At 40.2% G+C, this 21,045-nt stretch overlaps 1 protein-coding gene across 3 annotated transcripts in view; it reads right to left on the bottom strand.

Annotated features, from left to right (window-relative positions):
- Window positions 1-21,045, bottom strand: part of APPL2 (adaptor protein, phosphotyrosine interacting with PH domain and leucine zipper 2) — a 668,813-nt gene that overhangs the window by 154,554 nt on the left and 493,214 nt on the right. For all 3 annotated transcript variants that reach the window (XM_085653220.1, XM_085653222.1, XM_085653221.1), the window contains exons 10-11: window positions 19,289-19,447; window positions 15,947-16,135 (exon numbers count right to left, since the gene is read on the bottom strand). In XM_085653220.1, coding sequence (XP_085509346.1) covers window positions 15,947-16,135; window positions 19,289-19,447 — 348 coding nt within the window. The remainder of the gene's footprint in view (window positions 1-15,946; window positions 16,136-19,288; window positions 19,448-21,045) is intronic.

Here is a 21,045-nt window from a genome sequence, read left to right as displayed (position 1 = left end):
GGCTGAGTGCCATTACTTCCTGTCCACGAAAACCCTCTCCTTTGTATGTGTTAAAATTGTACTTAGCTGGTAAAGACTTCACTCCAGTCAGTAAAGGGAATTTCAGTGATTCCCTTCCTCTCTAAAACTGTGCCAATAGCAAGGTTTGCTATGTTTGTCAACGTGAAAATGCCTGTCAAGGATTTTTAAGATTAGGATTTATCTTTTCCAGCATTTATTTCACCAAGTCATAGTTTGTGCTCTTACTTAATGTTAGTGCTTCTTTCGAGATTTATTTTGCTTAAAAATTAAAGAGAGCTTCGGCAATGGATTGTGGGAAGACTTACTCTTTTACTAAGGCTGTGTTGAAGGAGTGGGGCCAGGAATAGTGGAAGGATTTCAATGCAACAGCACTGGCCATTTTTGTGTGCAATACATGCTGATTTAGATGGATAGCCTCTACTATGATCACTTTGAAAACAATGTGGGGACTAAATTAATTCCAAAGTAGATCATCTTGTAGTGTTAATGGGCATCCATGGCAGTCCCTTAGGAACTATCTCTGTGGGATTCATAAAGTGATGTCAAATTCAGCAGCCTACAGGTTGAATGCATACAGCAAATAACCCACCTTTAGTGCAGTAAAATGTGCCCCAAATTGTCCTCTTGAAGCATTCGATGGTGAGGAAGAGTTTGAATCAGGTTTATACTAGTTCTGAGACCAGCCTTTGATTTCTTTCCAGTCAAAATATCTTCCCGTAAAATCAAAGGTTCCTTTCTCTCCATGGGGCATGAATCGACTCACAGCATCAGTAGTTTCATCTCTTGCCCCAGAATCTTTTGCCAGACTAAATAAGTGCAATGGAGGAGGTAAGTCAGAGTGTGTCAGCTTCATGTGGTTTCCTGTGTATTTATGTAGCATATCCTCCAGTAGTACATGTTTATAACTTACAGTGAGACTCATAGTGGAAGTGTCATTGGTCATCGGCTCCAGTAGTCTTATTTGGATATTGTTGGACATGACCCTATTTGCAGGGTTATCCCCAAACGTTTTGCTTCTTCCTCCTATTTTTTCCTGACTTTTTTTTGGTGACTATAGGACTCTGGGCATTTTGCCACTGCTAATCAGTGCTAAAGTACATATGCTCTCTGTGTAACTTATGAACATAATTGGTTCTCCATGATTGGCATATTTGACTTACTGTTAAGTCCCTAGTAAAGTGCAATGAGTGTGCCGGGGTCTGTAAATCAAATGCTATTAGTCGGCCTTCAGCGCTGATTGTGCTGGCGACATGAGTAGCCCTGAAAAGGTACCTCAGACCTGCCACTCTAGTGTCTGCGCACAGGTTTAAACTGCATAAACAACAATTGATGGACCGAATGCAGAACAATGTCATACATTCACCCCAGTACATAGATCAGGGCCTAAATCCATCATTTTTTTGCTCACCATGCCATTCCAGTTTGAACCCAGCCATATGCAAATCAGTCTTAACCCTGTGCCCAATGGGAACAGTTTAGCCCGAACTGCCAGGTCAGGTCCTCCCTGGACTGGAAACAAGCATCCGAGGACCGGTTTCGGGGTTTCACCCCTCATCAGCCACGATAAGCTTGACTCCAGTGGCATGGAGAGCACAGGACCCATGTCTGGGCATACCCGTCCCACTCGGTGTGACAAATGCAAAAACAACAATTGATGGACCGAATGCAGAACAATGTCATACATTGACCCCAGGACATAGATCTGGGCCTAAATCCATCGTTTTTTTGCTCACCATGTCATTCCAGTTTGAACCTAGCAATATGCAAATCAGTCTTGACCCTGTGCCCAATAGGAACAGTCCAGCCCGAACTGCCAGGTCAGGTCCTCCCTGGACTGGAAACAAGCATCCTATGATCGGTTTCAGGGTTTCACCCCTCTTCAGCCAGGATAGCTTGACTCCAGTGCCATGTCGACCTGGCAAGTCCACCCACTACATTACAACATTAAATGACATTCATTAAACACAAAACCAAACAGAATATTTTTTTGACTTTACATTAATTTGAAACACATATTACAGATATCATATTAGCTCTGGTTCTGTAATTTCTAGAGCCATTCTCTCTTTTAATCTAAAACAAAACACTGCCCTTTAAGCGGAAGTTACAACTTAATGTGAGGTCCAAAAACAAAAAAATGTTTGGTTTTGTGTTTAATGAATGTCATTTAATGTTGGTAGGTTGTGTCACTATGTGGTGTTATGTTTTGTTAAATTGATGTTACACTTGATGAGTAATATATTTTGAAAATTTTTCGACCAACTCATATAAAATAACAATAAGAAGTAAATGATAAAATAAAAAATTTATGGTCATATTAAGAGAACAGTGTGATCACGATGTGAGTTGTTTAATTGGTATCAGTACTGGCATGCATGATGTTGTGTGACTTTTAGAAAGTAGCCATTTTCTTGTTTAACCATTCTGTGTGCCTCTGCCTGTTTGTGGACTGACTGTCTAGTTTTGGAGTGACAGGGACTGGATATGTGCATTCACTGTAGACACCCACGGGACAGGGGGGGTTGAGGTGTGCCTGGCCCTTCCTGGATGACTCAGAGCTGAATTGAACAGGGCTTGGCTGCATTTAGGGTAGTGGGAGGCGTTTTCATTACACCTGAATAGGGTGTGTTTCTAATGCACAATGCTGTCTCCACCCCCTGAGGTCATACAGCACCAGTGAGGACAAAACTTGTTTGGACTGGGCTCAGAGACCCTTGCACAAAGAGAACAAAGACATTTTGAGGTATAAGTATTACACCTAAAACCCCATAACTTTAGATCACTTCTGGACTCAAGAGGAACCTTTGCCAAGGAGAAGAGCTGCAGAGCTGTGAGGAGGAGTACTGCACTTGGCTGTGTGGGGTTGTCTTGCAGTTGTTGTATCTGCCAAGGAAGGGACAAAGACTGGAACTTTGCTGTGAATCTGCTTGAAGATCTCCATGGGCCTGTGTGTGCTGGCCTCCTGTTCTGAAGTCTCAGGGGCACAAGACTTTGTCCCCAGCCCCTTTTGAACTATTTCAAATGTGGTGCCTCTGGTGGTTGTTCCTGCAGTTGGGAGCTTGAAGAACCTTGAAGAAATCAATGCATTGCTCTTCTTTCCTGACGCAACACTGCCGTGCGAGAATAATCTTCACAAATTGGTGCGCCGCTGACGCATCACCTGTCGCAGCTGCAAGAACTGACGCATTGTCGGATCGCGGCTGAAGAATACCACACCGCCACCGCTTGTCACTGCCGCAGCGATCGCCGACGTGTCCCAGATTTACACACATCGCAACTGTGTGGCAAGTTTTCCCGATGCATCACCCACGGACCAGAACCGTCTTGGAGTTGACGCATCACTTTCCCCTACAGACTGGATTCGATGCATCACTTTTTCTGGGTGCAGTAGAACTGTTGCATCGCCTCCCCAAGGTCTCAGGAAGATACGCATCTCTTTGTTTCTCAACATTTAACATCTCTGCGGCTGTTTGGCCTTGTGAATTGTTGATGCATCTACAGGTACTTTGTGTAGAATCATGCATCCATAGTTTTCTATAGTCCCAGCTACTTGAAACCTTTGAAAAGTCATATTCTTATTACATGTATGTTGGATTTTAGTTGTTTAGGTCTTGTTTGGTTTAGATAAAGATACCTTATTTTTCTAAACTGACGTGGGCCCATTTGTGTTGTTATCACTGTATTACTGTGTGTTTTGAGTACAAGTACTTTACAAATGTTCTTTGAGATAAGCCTGTCTGCTCATGTCAAGCTACCCAGGGGGTGAGCAGAGGTTATCTAAAGTGTGTATCCCACTTACTCTGTCTAGAAGCAAGGGTCCCTATTAGGACAAATGTACCTGCCTCTGCCAACTAGAGACCCCCATTTCTAACAGATATGGATTTGAATTTGCTTTTTTCCCCCTTTGTTTTACCTTTGTGCTATCAGGTTTTAGGGGATATTATGGGTCACTATAGGCTGGGGACATTAGAGGTAGACGCTGTGAGTGAGGAAAATGTGAGGAAAGCCTGAAAAAAGCTTGAGTTCAAGTGCAAAATCTACTGCTTCTAAGTTTAACTCACATCAGCAAGCTTCTGTTAACTCTGCTCCCCGGAGGTATCTCAATTCTTTGATGGCGATGATAAAGTCTCTGCCAAGTTTATAGATACATTTATGGACAGATTTGTTGGTGCTGTGAAGACACTCTTGTCACCAATTCATGAACGCTTTGGAGCTATAGAACAGAAATTGCTGTTGTATAAGGTATTCATGCATCCTGCCCCTGAAACACATTTAAGCAGCTGTTCATCTGTTGGCTGTTGACTGGGGAAGTGTCAGGTGATGCCATGGCCTCTAATTCTGGGGATAGGGTAAAATCGGGTGTGGGGGCTTTGAAGAGTGTCCCACAGGTTTCCATTAAGTTATTCCCATTAGTCTATTTCTACAGGCATCTCCGGATTGTCTGTCAATTCCCAAGCACACATTATCCCTTTGCCCCAATCCCAACTAAAAATCACCATGCATATTATCTAGCCTTTCTGATAAAGACCGGCAATCCTTGGATCAGCTTGCTTGTTCACGACACTCCACCCATACGGAAAAGTATGGAGGATTTGATCTGCATAATTAATCCCGCCACCAATCTCCAGAGTAGTATTCCTGTGGCAAAGTTGACATGGGTCTCTTACCCAACCTACAATTGCCCAGTATCATCTGGCTCCAACAATGAAGACTCAAAATGTGCCTATGGATTCTGCTGCTAATTTTACAAAACAAAATCTGACCGATTATTTAAGGGACTTCCCAGATTATCCTGTTCCTCTTCTATTAAGTTCCATTAATCAACACATTACATCACCAGCAATTTTGTTAGCCAACATTTTAATGGAATAAATAATATTTCTATTCATGAATACGATAACTTGTCCCATACTGCTAGCTATATACAAATTATTTCATGTAATGTGGCTGGACTCAGGAGTTAATTTTCATCCACAGATGGGCATAGTTTAGTTACATCTGCTCCGATAATGTACATACATGAATTTTGGGCTGTGGATGACATTCATATTGAGGGATTCTTGTCAGTGGTTACTGCAGAGACTCCTTCCAGTTCTGAAATGGCTAGAGTGCGGCTTAGAATTTTTTTTTCCTACAGTGCTGTTAGTGGATAACAATAAGACATTTATGGGTTCCCTACATTACCAATTTGTTCTCCTATCTTTCAAGAATTGTATAACTTCATTATTGTTAGTTTCTGTAGCATTATCTTCGATTTCCTAGTGTGCCAATCGCCAAACTGGAGGATGATCTGATTTCATTTATTTTTCCAAAGATGACTTGATACACACTCCTCTGGATTGGAGATTTTAATATTCCTAAATGCTTTGAATAGTATATTATTCAAATATAATCTAACACTTTTGGAAGACAAAAGTAATGCCAAGTTTACATCATATGTTTATTGGCAGGAAGCAAAACCTACTATTGATCACATTATACTATCAACAAATGGCATTTCTGACCTGGTAAATCTTGTATTGAAACCTAACTCTGTTCGTGATCGTAACCCACTGATTGGCACTCTATGGCTCAAAACTAGCTCGCATATTGATTATAACATCATAAGTAGCATTGACGTAACAAGATCAAATGGGTCACAACTTAAATGGACTGGTATTGAACCTAGTCACTTCACCAAAAGAATAATTTATACTAATAAGCAGAACCTTGAGTCTTGTTTATCTGAGACAGCTAATCATAGGGACATTCAAATAGCTTCTGGGAACATTACAAACTCCATTAATGCCCTACTTTCACATGGTGTCAGACATAGTAAGATGGCCCAGTTGGACTGGTTTGACTATTCTTGCTCATGGACATTAAAAAAGCTTCCCTAGCCCTAAACGGATCCCCAGGAGACCATACCCTGGTCACAATCCTTAGGATATGATGCAAGGAGGCCTGGCTGCCAGGAAAAAAGTGCTACAAGATAAGGTCTGGTCTAAGTTTGAAGACGCTGCAGCAACAAATAATTGTGTTTTATTCTGGCAGACGATTAACCCTTTTTTGAAATACAACACAGCTCCTGATTTAGACTCAGTCAGTCAAATTCACTTTATTCGGGTATTTAAAACCATAAAAACATGCTACAAAAAACACATTAAATATTACAATTGCACAAACACCATCAGGATACAAGGAAAATATATTGTGATCATATAAAAGACAAGTCATATTATAAAAGTTAAAATTTATCATGGTTAAAAATGATCTAATTCATAGTAATCCCTCTTTTTTTCTTTATTCTGACTGCTGCTGTCAGAAAACTAGCAATATTAAAAACTTCCCAAACATTAGTCAGCATCTGTAGATACATAAAAGCAGATCTAGCTTGTAGAAATCCGTTGCCCCTTAACATAGGTAAAACGAACCGATTTCGGATATGGATAAAGTGCTCGCAGAATAAAACAAAGTGCAATGAGTCCAGAGTCGAAAAATTATCACACGTACAACAGCTCCTTAATCTTTTTCCATCCCTTTGGTTCTGCAAGAAGTAGATGTAATTGATTCAAACAAAATCTTACTAAAAGGAAATGATGGTGCTGATTTGTAACTATATTTAAATAGAGTTCCATGGTAGTTGAGGTGGATAACAGTTGGTGTGTCCGCACCAATGGTTTTTTTAATTCCCTTGCCTCCCTATCTATCTGTGAAACCTGCAAAAACATATTTTTAGCCCAAGTCAAATCTGCCTTTATAATTTTTTTCTGGGGAGTTAAACAGCTCTGGTCTTCCTAGATAAGCAGAAAGCTTTTTTGGGTAACTCAGCCAGGGGATACTGCTTGCATGATCAAGCGCTAAACAATCGCGAATAATAATACAATTCATCTCTAACTCTCTCTAACTCCAGGTTTGTCCAAATGCCTATCCACTTCAATAAAGGTGCCATGCTGATTAGATCAGCCACAAACCTAACCCAGTTTCTTGGTGGATTATAAAAGAAGATGTTGACTGTGGGACAGATACGTTTCTAAGGAATTTATTTTCAACTATTTGGATGTGCCTAGCTTCTCTGTATCCCCATAGGTCAGATCCATAACATGCTATGGTGATACATTTGGCCCTATATATGTTTAACATTGCTTGCATTGGCGTTGCCCCCAATCTACGGGCAAAGTCAAGGACAGCTAAGGTGGATCTAGCCATTACATTTCTTTTAGCTTTCATTTGTGGTATACACGTACCCCTTTCATCAAATAAAACCCCTAATATGTGAACTAATTCACCCGTGATATTACATTGTTTTCACAGAAAAGAGTCTTTGGTTTCCTAGGCTTAAGCCCTAAAATCATAGTGTGAGACTTCGAAAAATTAACATCAAGATCTAATGACTTCATAAAATCGGCAAAGGTAATTAAAAGATGCTGTAGGCCGATTGTAGTTCTAGCTATCAAGGCGGCATCATCCGCGTATAGGAGAGCTGGAATTAGCCGCTCTCACCCCCATTAAAACTGAATTCAGATTATTAATATATAGAGTGAATAGAAGTGGTGCTAAAATGCATCCCTGTCTTACACCTTTAACAATACGGATGCCTCTTGTAAGGTTGCCTTTTTGGTTAAATCTCACTGTGGCTGTAAGATCCTTGTGTAAATCTGCTAGAAAATCTACGATATCCCTATCCAGACCAAGTTCTAATAACAGGTGCCATAGTTTTGATCTGTTTACTCGATCAAAGGCAGAAGAGAGGTCCATAAAAGCCAGATGGAGTGAACCTTTCTTCGCAATCGTACATTTCCCGGCCAGTAGAAATAAATTTAAACACTGGTCCATAGTTTCTCTCCCTTTCCTAAACCCATACTCTAAGTTTGAGAGGATGTTAGAGTTGTTTAACCAATCAGTGAGTTTACCCTTGAGAACTCTTCCTAGAACTTTCACTGCAGAATCAATCAGTGAGATAGGCCTAAAACATCGAGGGTCTCCTCTATTTCCCTTTTTGAAGACCGGAACAATAACTGACTGGGACTGGCAGGGTAAACGTACAGGCCAAAGAAAAGACATTTGCAAATAAATTAGACCATAATGATACATTAGTTTTAAAAAGATCCGCAGGGGACACCATCCGGACCAAGTGCTTTATTACTTGACATCTGGTCAATGGCTGCCGCTACTTCCTTAGCAGTAAACACTAAAGTATAATTCTCCACAACATATGGTGTGTTTTGGGGTCCATTATCCCCTTGATCTCCATATATATGTTTGAAATGGTTAAGTCACTCCTCTTCGGGAATATTACAGTTCAATAGAACGGTTTATTAACAACGTTCCAAAACTTGGCACTATTCTTAATTACTACATCAACGGAAAGTAACTCGTTCCAGGGCCCCTCTTTGATTTCTAATTTATGAGTATGTACCGCTAATTTATAATTTTTCCGGAGAGTGGCAATAAGGGGTTTATCTTGTGGTTTATGTTTCAAAGCAACCATCAACTTCTGGTGAGCTTTGGTGCACTTATGGTCAAACCATCTCTCACCTTACAAGTAAATGTTAGAGCTCCAACCACTTGTTCGCATATTTCAGCGTAAGCCGTGAGGGTCTTGTTATCCCTTGTCCTAGAATCAAGGCAGAGCTCTATCTCCAATCCCACTTTAGCAACTAGCTCATTACAGAACTCCTCAGGAATGACCTTACACCCTTTAAGTCTACGACCCTGATCTTTTAATGTAATAGTTAGATTAGAGGCACGTCTATTTGACTCAAGATTGCGCCCTATTCCTCCAGCCAAAATCAGATGTATGGGATTGTGATCACTAAACTGTGACCACACAGCCGTATAATCTTTAACTTAGGCTTCCAGGGCAGAGTTAATAAAGATATAATTAACAGTTGTGTTCGATCCCCTACCTTTAAAAGAAGGTACAGCAACCTTCCCAATCAATTTGATTTAGACTCAAATGTACCAATTCAAGTGTAAGTGGACCAATTTTTTTAGCATCTTTAGTCCATCACATAATTTAGACCACTCAGATAGGGACTCAATCCAAATATGTCCAGTTGTTAGTGGGAATCAGTCATTAATGATCGCTCTAGACAAAGTTGTAGGGGGGGTTGTTTAAAGTGCTAGTGGCAAAGCAGCAGGACCGGATGGAGTACAGGGTGATATGTATAAACACCTGCTGGATTGTTGGTTTCCTATTCTGACTCAAGTACTGAATGCAGCTGTACGTGGATATAGTCTGATAACCTGGGTAGAGTCACTTGTTATTCTGATTTTTAAAAGAGAAGCTAAAAGTGATCCTAAATGGTTCTGCCACAGTTCCGTTGTGGACTCTTCCACCAAGATCCTGGGTAGAGTGATCTTGGAAAGATTAAAACACTGGGCTGAGGTCAATAGGGTCCTCACAGAGTCACAAAAAAGGTTCAGCAGGGGTCTGGGATGGTAGAGCAGTGTGTTAACTTGTATCTTCTTATAGGGGAAACATACGAGGGCTACGACCGGCTATATATATTTATGTTTTGATGACATGACCCGTCCAGCACTTTTGATTTGGTGAGTCATTCAATGTTGTGGCAAACCATGTCTTCTATGGGTGCACCGTTAGAAACAGTGCCAATATTATTGCAGTTATATAGGAATTTATCAACTAGGGTGCGCAATGGGCCAAATAGGAAGTGCTCTACATTGTTCAAAATACGACGAGGAGTTAGGCAGGGCTGCGTGCTAGCGCTATTTTTGTTTTCTTTATTTATAAATGGCGTGGATAGTTTGCTTCAAGATGTGGCCACTGACTCCACACAAGTGGAAGAATGGGCAGTCCCTTTCCTCTTTATGCTGAGATCGCTGTTGTCAAGAACTGCAAATGGCCTGCAAATAATAATATGGGTTTGAGATTTTACAGAATCAATCTTTCTTCTGCTATTACTTGGCCTACCACAATCTACAGTAGCCTATATAGCACACAGGGAATTGGGTAGGCAACATTTGCAAGACCTATTAGTGATACAACTCGTCTAGTTGTGGCACTCTATCTGAGGGTAAAGAGGAGACCAAGTTCACAAAAGCAATTATAAGCGTTTGTTTAGGATTAGACAACACACTGAGAATCCTGTGGCTCCTGTATACCTCCAGAGAGATGGCCAAGTTTAATCATCCTCCATTGTTAGATAAACCAGAATGTATAACATATTTTAGCAAGAGAGAAATAAATATTTTACTTCAAGAAAAATGTTGATCCTGGATGTGCCAAAGACATTAGACCATCAGTTTGAAGTTAGCTTTCTGTGGCACAAAATGAGGGCTTGCAGAGGTGTCTTATAATTATATCGAACATCATTTTGCCTGACACATTTACTACTGGGTACAGCTCATGTAGTGGCATCCTTTCCGAAAATGAAACAATAAGTAGCTGCAGCTGTAAAATGTCCATGTGAAGCAAGATTGATTCGAGGCACAATGCACTTAATTTTATTTTGTAGTTTCTACACTGAAATTAGGAAATTTTACCTAAAACCTATGTTTTTAGCCAACAATATCAGGCACTACAATGAAGCCTATTTAGATTTACGTTAGCTGGAGGATCCAAGCACACATTTCAGAGTTGCTTCCTTTATATAAAAAGCCATTCCTATGAAGACACATCTTGATTATATGTATTAAACCTCTCCCTATGGGATCATATATGGTTCCGCAACAGCCTAAATTTATTAAAACCTTGGAATTAGCACCCCACTGTGGGGCAGTGGCCAGGTAGTGTAGCCATAATGTTCCATGACTGTATGTGGTAGTAGTGGACCCTAATGGGCAAATTACCTCACCTCACAAGCTGACTTTTTATGAATCACTTAGTGAGAAACATTCCCAGACTAATTGAAATATAGAGGTGCTTTCGCAGTTCTGACACCCTACAACCATAGGAGACTATTGTCCATTAGATACCTAATGTGAAACCAATGCGCATTCAAATAGTAACCCACAACATCGATATTGCATTCATCACAGAAACTTGGTTGAATGAATCCTCCTTACCAATCATTACCATGCTTGTGCCCCCGTGTTTTCAATCATAAACAAAGACAGAAAGAACCATCGTGGCTGGGGTTTTGCAATCATCCACAAGAGCAACATCTCCATAACCGAAATTGACTCCATCTCCTACAATACAGTTGAATATCTATCCTTCACCATTAAGACAAAGGACAACAAAACGGTATACTACCATCTCCTCTACCTTCAGCCAGGCAACGGGGAACAACCTTTACAACGCAACTTTTACAACGCACTACCATTACAACGAAACTATTACAACGCAAAATCTCAGGAGCACCAACACTCTTCTCATTCCCCTGAAAACTCACAAACAAAAAACCTTATCTCGCTCCTTCTCTGGAAATGCGCCTAAAATTTGGAACTCCATCCCAGTCCATATCAGGACTAATCCCTCCTTCTTAAACTTCAAAAGTCAGCTCAATGACCTCTTCCTCAACCCATCTCATCTGAATGGAGAGCTGCCTCACAAAGTGACAGAGCTCCTCTACCAAAGGAATCCTGCCCAGCGTAGAACATAGACACTTCAATAAGAAGGCTTTTCATCGCCTGCCTTTTGACTCGCTCCTAGTACCGCATTCAGGCCTGAACAAGATTCGACACTAGAGAATGCTGTTTATTGTAATACTGTATAACCAATTGCATCACGATAAATGTAAAGTGCTCTGATACCTTCGGGTCTGGCTAGCGCTATATAAAACTCTTAAATAAATAAACTGCATTCAGCAACTTCATAAACAATTACTACAGCCATGAAAAATCATGGATATTTATAAGCATGAGTACAATATTATTATTAGGAAGCATATAAAGCGCAATGGTTGCTCCAACCGGAGTGGCCCTGCGCTAGGACATAGATGAACCCCAGCGACCCTCCCAAGCTAACCACCATCCAGCGCGGACATCCACACAGAGATGGCACCCTGCTACTTTAGCCCTCCCGGGGGGTAACGGAAAAGCCAGGTTTTCAGTTTCTTGCGGAACAGAGACTCTGACTCAGATGTCCTCAGATCCACAGGGAGCTCATTCCATGCCTTGGCTGCCAGGAAACCAAAGGATCTCCCACCAGCCCGCGCCTTCCGCACCCTGGGCACAATCAATCTAGCACTGCCCAACAATCTCAGATTACGAGCAGGCTGGTAGGCCGTCAGGAGGGGGAGAAGAAAACGCGGCCCCCTTTTCCTAAGAATCCTATGACTAAAGCAAAGGGCCTTAAAGGTGATCCTGGCCCGGAGAGGGAGCCAATGCAGTTCCTTCAAAGCTTCTCCCACCAAATCCCTCCTAGGTATATTCAGGATAAGCCAGGCCGCGGCATTTTAGACTTTCTGCAAGATGTTAAGATTTTTTGCAGTCACCCCTAGATACAGGACATTGCAATAGCCAAGGCGAGATGTGACCAGAGCCTGTACAATAGTTCTTTTAGCATCCAGGGGGAGGAGGTCCAGAATCTTACATAGCATCTTTAAAATGCCAGAACAAGTACCGGCCACAACAGATATTTCCACAGAGAAGGAAAGATTTTCGTTGAACCACACTCCCAAATTTTTCAGCTTGGCTTTCGGTACTGGACTAGGTCCTAGTGCTTCTGGCCACCAATGCTGCGACCAGAGAGAGGGCTGTTTCCAACCACCATCACCTCTATCTTCCCTGCATTTAACTGGAGGCAACTCAGTCTCATCCAGTCCATAAGCTCCCCCAGGCAAGTTTTGAAATCGGAAGCCCTTCCAGATTCCTTCTGTTCAAGGGTCACAACTAGCTGAGTGTCATATTCAATAATCCTTGTAGAAAGACATGTACATAAATTTCCCTAGTGAACAATAACAACACAAAATCCAATTGTTATACTCCAAGCTTTTCACTGTTGGTTTATTCTGTATATTGACACTTCCAACACAGGTCAGCCTCCACGTGTTTCGTCTTAAAATAATTTTTTAAGGCTAGAATATAAGTACAATAGATGTATTCTTTGTATTATTTGGTGTCGATACACAAATGGTGGCTAAAGTATAGATATTCTTAGTATTTACAAATAAAGTTTGGTCACAGGAAGGTAAAAATAAATATAGATTAAAGAGAAAAAGCATATGTAGACCTGTAGCCCAAGATTTGACACCAAGTGACATGGATTTCTAAAAAGATTTCAGTAATCACAGAAATACGCTTTCACCAAAGAAGTGGCCGAGATATCAAGGTGCATCCGCCCCATTGTTGCAGTATAAATAGTATAATTATATACCCAGCAATTCTAGATCTCGGATCCTAATGGTTTTGAGTGTTGCAGAAAAACACCATGAACGTCCGGGTATAACAGCTGAAGGAATATGCTAGTCCAAGTTTCTGAGACTATGAGAATGAAAGGAAATCCGCTATAAATATAAATAAAGGTAAGACCATTGAGGCCCAAAGAGAGCACCTGTAAATGCTGCAATGTAATGGTTCACTCACTTCAAAGTCAATAACGAGTATTAATCATGAATCCAACTGTACATATGCAGTATCCTTGGCCTATTTATTTAAATTCAAGTTTCTGGAATAGTAAGGAAAATTCACTGTAAAGCCGAAGGTGCAACCATAAGAACGCGGGAAACGCTACTGTCAGCAATTGACTTACTTCAGAATAAAAAGACAAATAGATCATAGTTCCCAGTTCCAGTTCATGTTCCAATCCACATAGAATTATATACAACCACAATCTGATATCTACAAGAAAGTAAAAACAATATCTTGTATCAAGGAGCCATCACAGCATTTACACGCGAAACAAATGTTGGCTGACCTGTACTGGAAGTGTCAATATAAAGAATACAGAACAAACCAACAGTGAAAAGCTTGGAGTATAACAATTGGATTTTGTGTTATTATTGTTCACTAGGGAAATTTATGTACATGTCTTTCTACAAGGATTATTGAATACTGTACTCATGCTTTTAAATATCCATGACTTTTCATGGCAGTACTAATTGTCTATGAGGATGCTGAATGCAGTTCTATTTGAAAGTGTAGCCATAATGTTTCAATTACATAAAGGTATTAATATAATGACGAAAGACTTGTGGATTTTAAAGCCACATTATTTATCTCTGAAAGTCACGTATTAGTAGGTTTACCACTTTGTTTGATATTAACATAGTGGACCCTAGTTAGAGGTTTTTGTTTTATAGAGTCTAGTAGTAAACCTGTCTGGTTTTTATAACTCCAAGTCTATATGAAAGTTATGGGGTCAACTTAGTATGGAATCACATTTGTAGACACTAAGTTTCAATCAGACGCATTTAAACAAATTCATTTGCATCAGTACTTAAAGACCCTTTGGGAATGGTTTAAATGTACTAAATTGCATTAGCACTTTACAGTGAGTTGGCTGGTCTTACATCCTGGTACTGTAGTTTTATATTGCTAGCTTTCTGCATTTTATTGACAATGAATTTTGAAATGTCTTATGAACCATGTGATATTCATCATTTACTGGCAGTTATTTTAGTTTTTAAATTTTTGTATACTTTTATATTTTGATATTTTGTACACTTTATTTCTGATGAGCTTTGAAATGTTTTAACGAATCATGCTATATTCTGCATTTATTGTTAGTGTTATATGCAAGACGTAATGTTATTATGATGAGGTATTTTTGTACACTACAGATTTGTTATGTGGGCGTTTATGGTTGTACTTCAAAACCGTTTAAAGATTGGATGGATTGAGTCTGAAGGAAATAAAATGCAAATGAGAAGGTACTGCAGGTCTAAAACTGGGATTCACAACTTGAAGGTCCATAAGCCCAGTGTTTATGGTCTTTTAGGCCAAAAGACACAGAGACAGATTATAGACAAAAGTAGAGTGATCTATATTTCTTAAGGAAGGGAGATCCATTCTGCTTTTTTTTAACAGTAGATGTGGATGATTTTCTAGAATCATTTTGGATTTTTTTTGTTCCTTTTTTTCCAAGTTTCAGTTATCATGGAAATCGTGACAGGCTTGCAACTAGGTGGCCTGGACCCGTAAATTTAGGATGACACAGCTGTCCTTGGAATGGCTGGGCATCTGGCTTGATGTTGACAACAACTAACGATTGATCCACATAAGGAGAGTTAAATAATAAAAAATAGGTATATGTTGTGAAAGGGGTTTATTTACATTGAGTGACTCAGCTCTATAACTCTTCCTCTTATGCATCTAACTTTTTCCTCAAGTGCACATTGTCACCACTACTTTGAAAGTGGTGCCAGTTTCAATATTTCTGAATGGTGCTCTACAATGTAAAGGCATACACTCAACAACGATGAAGGTGGCGCTTGATGCTAAACTATGCATCACCGACCTTTGCGTTTGTCCATTAATAAAATCCATTCTGCTGACTATTTTCCAGTTGGGGGTTAGAATGTGTTTATTTCTCTTGTAATTTGTTAACTGCAGGATTAGAGTTCTACTCGTTAAACTAAACCTGGCCAGGAGAAATATATTTCTCCTAAACAGTTTGAAGGACTAAAAAACGCTTCTTGATTGCAAGGGGACAAGCAGTGAAATACCACAAGATGAAATATGAAGGAGAGCCTAGAATGATGATTAAATAGAGAAATATAGATCAAATAGGTATATGCTATAATTTCAGCAACCTTATGTATAAAAACTATCAATTAAGAACATGTAAATTATGTGTTTAAAATCAGAAACAAAGCCCACCCACTTAAGTAGAGTGTAACACTCATAGTTTTTCTTTGCATCTGTGTTTTGGCTGTAAAGTGCTAGCATCACTGATGATCTAGGCTGACAAAATGGTAGGTTTGCTTCAACTAAAGCTCAGATATTTAGAATAGCAACTGGCAGCAACTATGAGACCTGTAACAGAACATTTCTAAATGAATACATCTTTCAAATAAAAAAATGATAGAAGCCATACGATTTGCCTGTTGGAGAGGTGATTTGAAAACAGTAGCGCCGGTCCTCACAGTCCACTGCCATAACTGAACAGTTGTCCAGATCCAGAATCAAACCACCTGCCACCGCACCACGTGGCTGACACATCAAATTGCCCCCTTGTGTGAAGAAATACAATCGCTCCCAGGATGTGGTCACCAGGCCTGTTTTACTGAAAAATACAAACCAATAAATTCTGTAGTACCACATAGGATAGAAATCAATCTATGACGGGCATGCTTCCAGAAGAATTAAGTATCAGCCTATTAAAACAATCATTATTTAATTGTTCCTGGATGCAAGCACAGTGAGTGGCACTTTTTCATTGGTCAGTTGTTCGGCCACCCAACAGTACTATTGTTTGTTTTCTCAGTTAATTGTGAAATGTGTATTCCAGTAGAATGGTAGCACGAGGTAAAGCTGAGAGCCCTCTTATACCATAGTCAATACCTACTTGGCAGTGCCCTCCCTCTTGGATACTTATGTCGAATTCGAGATGAAGAACTGTGAATAATGGGGATGTTTTTCACAGAAGGGTTCGGAGTGACATCAGATAGAAAACGAGAGCAAAGCATCCCTATAATTCACAGTTTATCCATTAATTATATATGTTATATATGGCTCCTAACTCATTTGCCAATGATTGCAAAACATATGCGGGCAAGTGGGGTAATAGTGGAACCTCAATTCTTTTCTTTAAACCTAAAAAACTGGCATCCTTCAACCCTTCTCACCACCCTCAACATAAATCCCCCCCTTAAAAAATAAATACCTGGCCTCCTGCCATCCACACCATACCCTCTGGAAATAATCCTCACATGCCCAGAACCCAATCTAAAACAAAATACCCAGCCACGTGCCTCCTACCCCAACTACCCTCTGTGCCCTCCCACCGACTCACTTCCGAAAGCTGCAGTCTGTGCTCTCACATTGAGGGGGGAGAGCTAGCACCATGCTGACAGTGGCTCTCTGAGAGCATCTTGTCAGTGCTGGTTGTTTTATTCTGTCAGTGTGCATATTCAGAGACTTGACAAGGGAGAAGCGAGAAGGCTGATGGTGCAGACACTGCACCACCAGAATTCTCTGGCACCTTGAGGTCTGTGGAGGCCCAATATAGGCTGAACAAGGGGGGGTGAGGCTGCCAACTGCCTTTCTGCCACCACACTCAGGTCTCTGCAGCCCCAGGGAAGGAGATAGAACAATGAGAAAGCGAGCGCTACCTCTTGTAGAATCACAACAATGGGTGAACACTTTTGAAACCCATTGTTGTTATATCATGTATCAATCTTATGGCTTGCCTCAGGTACTAGGACTGAATCCCCTGGGTAGATGTCAACCTACCACTCAGAATGCAGCATTTTGGTAGTGTGCAGGTTTCAGAAATATAATTTCAGTTACCAAAAAAGACTAACAAAACCTGGGGTGTTTGGATCTTCAAGTGGAGTAATGGAAGGATATGAGATTTTGCAGACACCACTTTGGATGGTCAATGAAACATCCAAGGGTGTTACAAGTTCCTAAGAGTTTGTGGAGGCTGTTGAAGGACTATGGTAGAGGCGTTACTCTGATCAGTCTGTTGTCCTCATTATAGTAAATGGCTACCCCCTATCTCCTTATGGCAAAGATGTGTTAACACTGAGGACAGAAAGTTTACACTTGATAAACTGCATCAGGAAAGGAAATATGTTTAGATGGTATTGTACTGGCAATGTAAGCCACCACATGACCAAATATATGAATTCTAGTTTGTCTTTCAAATGTGGGCTGCAGAAAAATGTACTCTGTTCCACTTCCACAGAGGAATGCCATTCTTCCCCTTGCATGTTCTGGCAAAAAATGACCATGATTAATTGTATGTAGTCAAACTAGTCTATCTAGGAGAGTGTGTAAACAGTATGTCTTCTTTCCAAACTCTGGCCTCTTTTGGGTTCTGGTTTATGGTGTGCTCGTACGGGGCATTTTGTATAAACAAATGCGTTTTCTGGATGTCTATTGAAAGTCTTGGGTTATGCTAGATAGAGTTGTGTGATATGGAAGAGTGCAGCCATATGGAAAATGGAAAAAATACAGACATCCTGTATTTCAGAATTTACGGAAGAGAGAATGAATAGGGGCTATATTCCGCATTAGAATGAAGTTCCTATTTAGTGCTGCTCTTGAGGGTAGAGGTGACATCTGCCATAAGTTAGCTTAACCTTAATGACTCTTGACTATTATATGCTTAGGATCTTGGTGGGTACATAAGAAACTTCTTGCAAAACCAGTAGATTTTGAAGTTTCTGACATTTTGCCATGGACTGTAGAAAAAGATTTGATTTGAACTGAGAGGATACTGTTTTGAGACACTGACAGAGATGTCATTCACTAAACCTCAATTTGTCTTGGTTGGAATATAAGCCCTACATACAGAACCACGATGCTTCAAAGAAAGCACACGTGTACTTAACTTGTAAAATACATATCACACATAATTTAGCAAGCTACTTTTAGGGATCCCAGCCATCATAAAATTGAACAGAGATTCTCTTTGATCTTCTTCTGGAAGATCACAAGTAAATATGCAATACAGTTCCATATCTGCAACCTGTAGATAAGGATTGTAAGCAAGTCAGCTCATTTAACAGGTATGCTGGAATATTGGTATGGGTATGGTAAAACAATACAGTACTTTACATACTGAAAGAAGGGTCATGGAGCTCTGCCCTTGGCCGTCTGATTTATGTGGCAGACACAACACATAACTGATTTTCAGCCCAGACAGCAGTCATGCGAAGTTCATCTTGAGATGCTTTTAACATGCTTTCAATGTATTTTGAATAATTGGGTGTTTTCCACAGTCTTAAAATTAGTGTCACAGAAACCTAATTAAGATTTGAAATAGTGTTATGGTTTTTTGTCAATCTTATTGCTGATTGTCTGTTCAAAGCAAACTCAACTCTTGCTAATGGAAATAAATAATATATGCATAAGTAATCTCTATCATTGTCTTCTAAACAAGACAGAAATACATCTGAAACACGTGGCGCTCACGCATGCCTTCTTAGACTAGATTGCGGCCAAGTACTCATCTGAGCTACAGTGTCCTTCTCGTGACCTAGGATGATAGGATATGTGCTACTCCTGAGAAAGACTTTGATCCTTTGAGAATAAGTTTGACACATGAACATCACCCTTGGAAAAAGTAACCATTGTATAATCATACCCTTATTTTGGTTGTTTCCTTACATGTTCATTTGAAAGGATCTGTTCTTCGCAGCATCAAAATGTTCAGGTACTACACACATTTCTTTCATCCAGATAATGATGATACGAATAGCCTTCTTACCTTCTAATATTAAGGTAGCCAGCTTTTTGAATGAGGTTCCTGTTAATAACAGCAGAGGCAGCATCGAAATCGGGCGTGTAGACTGATTCACTGCCTGAAAGCAAGTCTTGCTGGGACACTCGCATGGCTTCAGCTTCAGCATCAAGTTCTAGCTGTATGCTGAAAACACATCAAAGAAAAATGTGCACTAGATATAGAAAGAGGCATGCAATATCCAAATACTATCAAAGTAAATACAAAGTAAATACAAAGTAAATACAAAGTAAATACATGAATAAATTAAGTATGTAGAGAAGATACTCCGGAGACATAAAGATGAAGCGTGGCTAGAAGGACAGCACATGTGTGTGTGATCCCTTTCTTAAAGCAAGGGAATGATTTTCTAGACTACTTCATAGTATGGACCAGGCTTGCGTAGGCAGATCTTTACTGATGACAACTGGAAATAATCCAGATACACCACTGAATTCACGGGAGTTATGGGAGAGACAAAGGAAGCACACAGACCTTCATTGTCAAGAGAGGAGCAGGATGCATCCCTTTGCTCTAAAGCACAGGTTACTGGTTTCCAGTAGCGGTGGACCTGGCTCCAGGCCAGTCACACTGAATATCCAGCTCCACGCTTTGCAGACGCTAAGGTTCTGTTGGACCATATGGGTTGGTCTTCAGCTATATGTCATCCATACACGATTTGGCCAAAAACAAACTATCTGAAGTACAGAAAATGAAAGCTGTATTATTCCAAGAGAAAAAGCGTAATTTGAGGTGGGATCTTTCTGGCAGCATGATTGTAATAATAAAACAATTCTGTAATTTGTCAAAACCACTGTAAAGAGAGGGAAGAAAAGCCAATGACTGGAGGAATTTTAAATGATAAGAAGACATACACTGAAAGCAGTGGTTCAAAGTAGATATGGGAATTATGTTATTCATGGGGCTTTATTTTTTAAAAACCACAAGGCAACAAATGTGTGTGTGGGAGGAACTGAGATGAAACGCCTGTTCTACTAAACTCTGCAGAATTCATGTAAGGAGCAAACATCTCAGACTAAGAAACAAATATCCAAATTCCTTATAATCTATGCAGAGGTACAGATGATTTGGTGCCCTGTTCAGCCTTGAAATGGAAGCATCAACCTCTGCTCCTAATTTAAACCAGTGAGAAAAGGCTAAATGATCTAACAGACCTATGAGTGGAGTTTAGGATCATGAACCATGCATTTACAATTGTTGGGTGCACCATCAACTCTTATAAGAAATGAATTTAAGCCTTGGAAATTTTTAAATGACGATGAACTTTATGCATCTACAGGATGGCATTGTCAGATGTTCAGCAAAGGCGTTCATAGGGAGGAAAGCCAGCATTTGAAATTCAGAGGTGGATTTGGGGGGACTCTGCAGATGCCCTCTTGCTAAGGACCCACTATAACCACGTCACTGGCCCATGAGTTGAGCCACTGTTCGTGCTAAAAAAAATCGGTTCTTTCCTTTTCTTACTGATACATTTTATTAATAACATTCTCGGGCATTAAAAAGCTCTTTACTTACACACATTTTTGTTGGGAGAGGGACGAGGACAGATCGTTACTACATCTTGGTATAAATAGTCAGCCTATGCTTGCCCTACCTATGAGTGCAAATACGCATTCATGGCATGAACCTGAGATAAGGGTAGAATATAGCACCAAGGATAATGTAGCCAGTCTGTGTAGCTCTGCACAACTGATTGCACTGAAATGCACACTATTGCAAAAAAC

The sequence above is a fragment of the Triturus cristatus genome, chromosome 4_1, assembly GCF_964204655.1.
Source record: "Triturus cristatus chromosome 4_1, aTriCri1.1, whole genome shotgun sequence".
Classification (NCBI taxonomy): domain Eukaryota; kingdom Metazoa; phylum Chordata; class Amphibia; order Caudata; family Salamandridae; genus Triturus; species Triturus cristatus.
The sequence above is the reverse complement of the archived record's forward strand: the minus strand, read 5'-3'. Positions and strand labels throughout refer to the sequence as shown.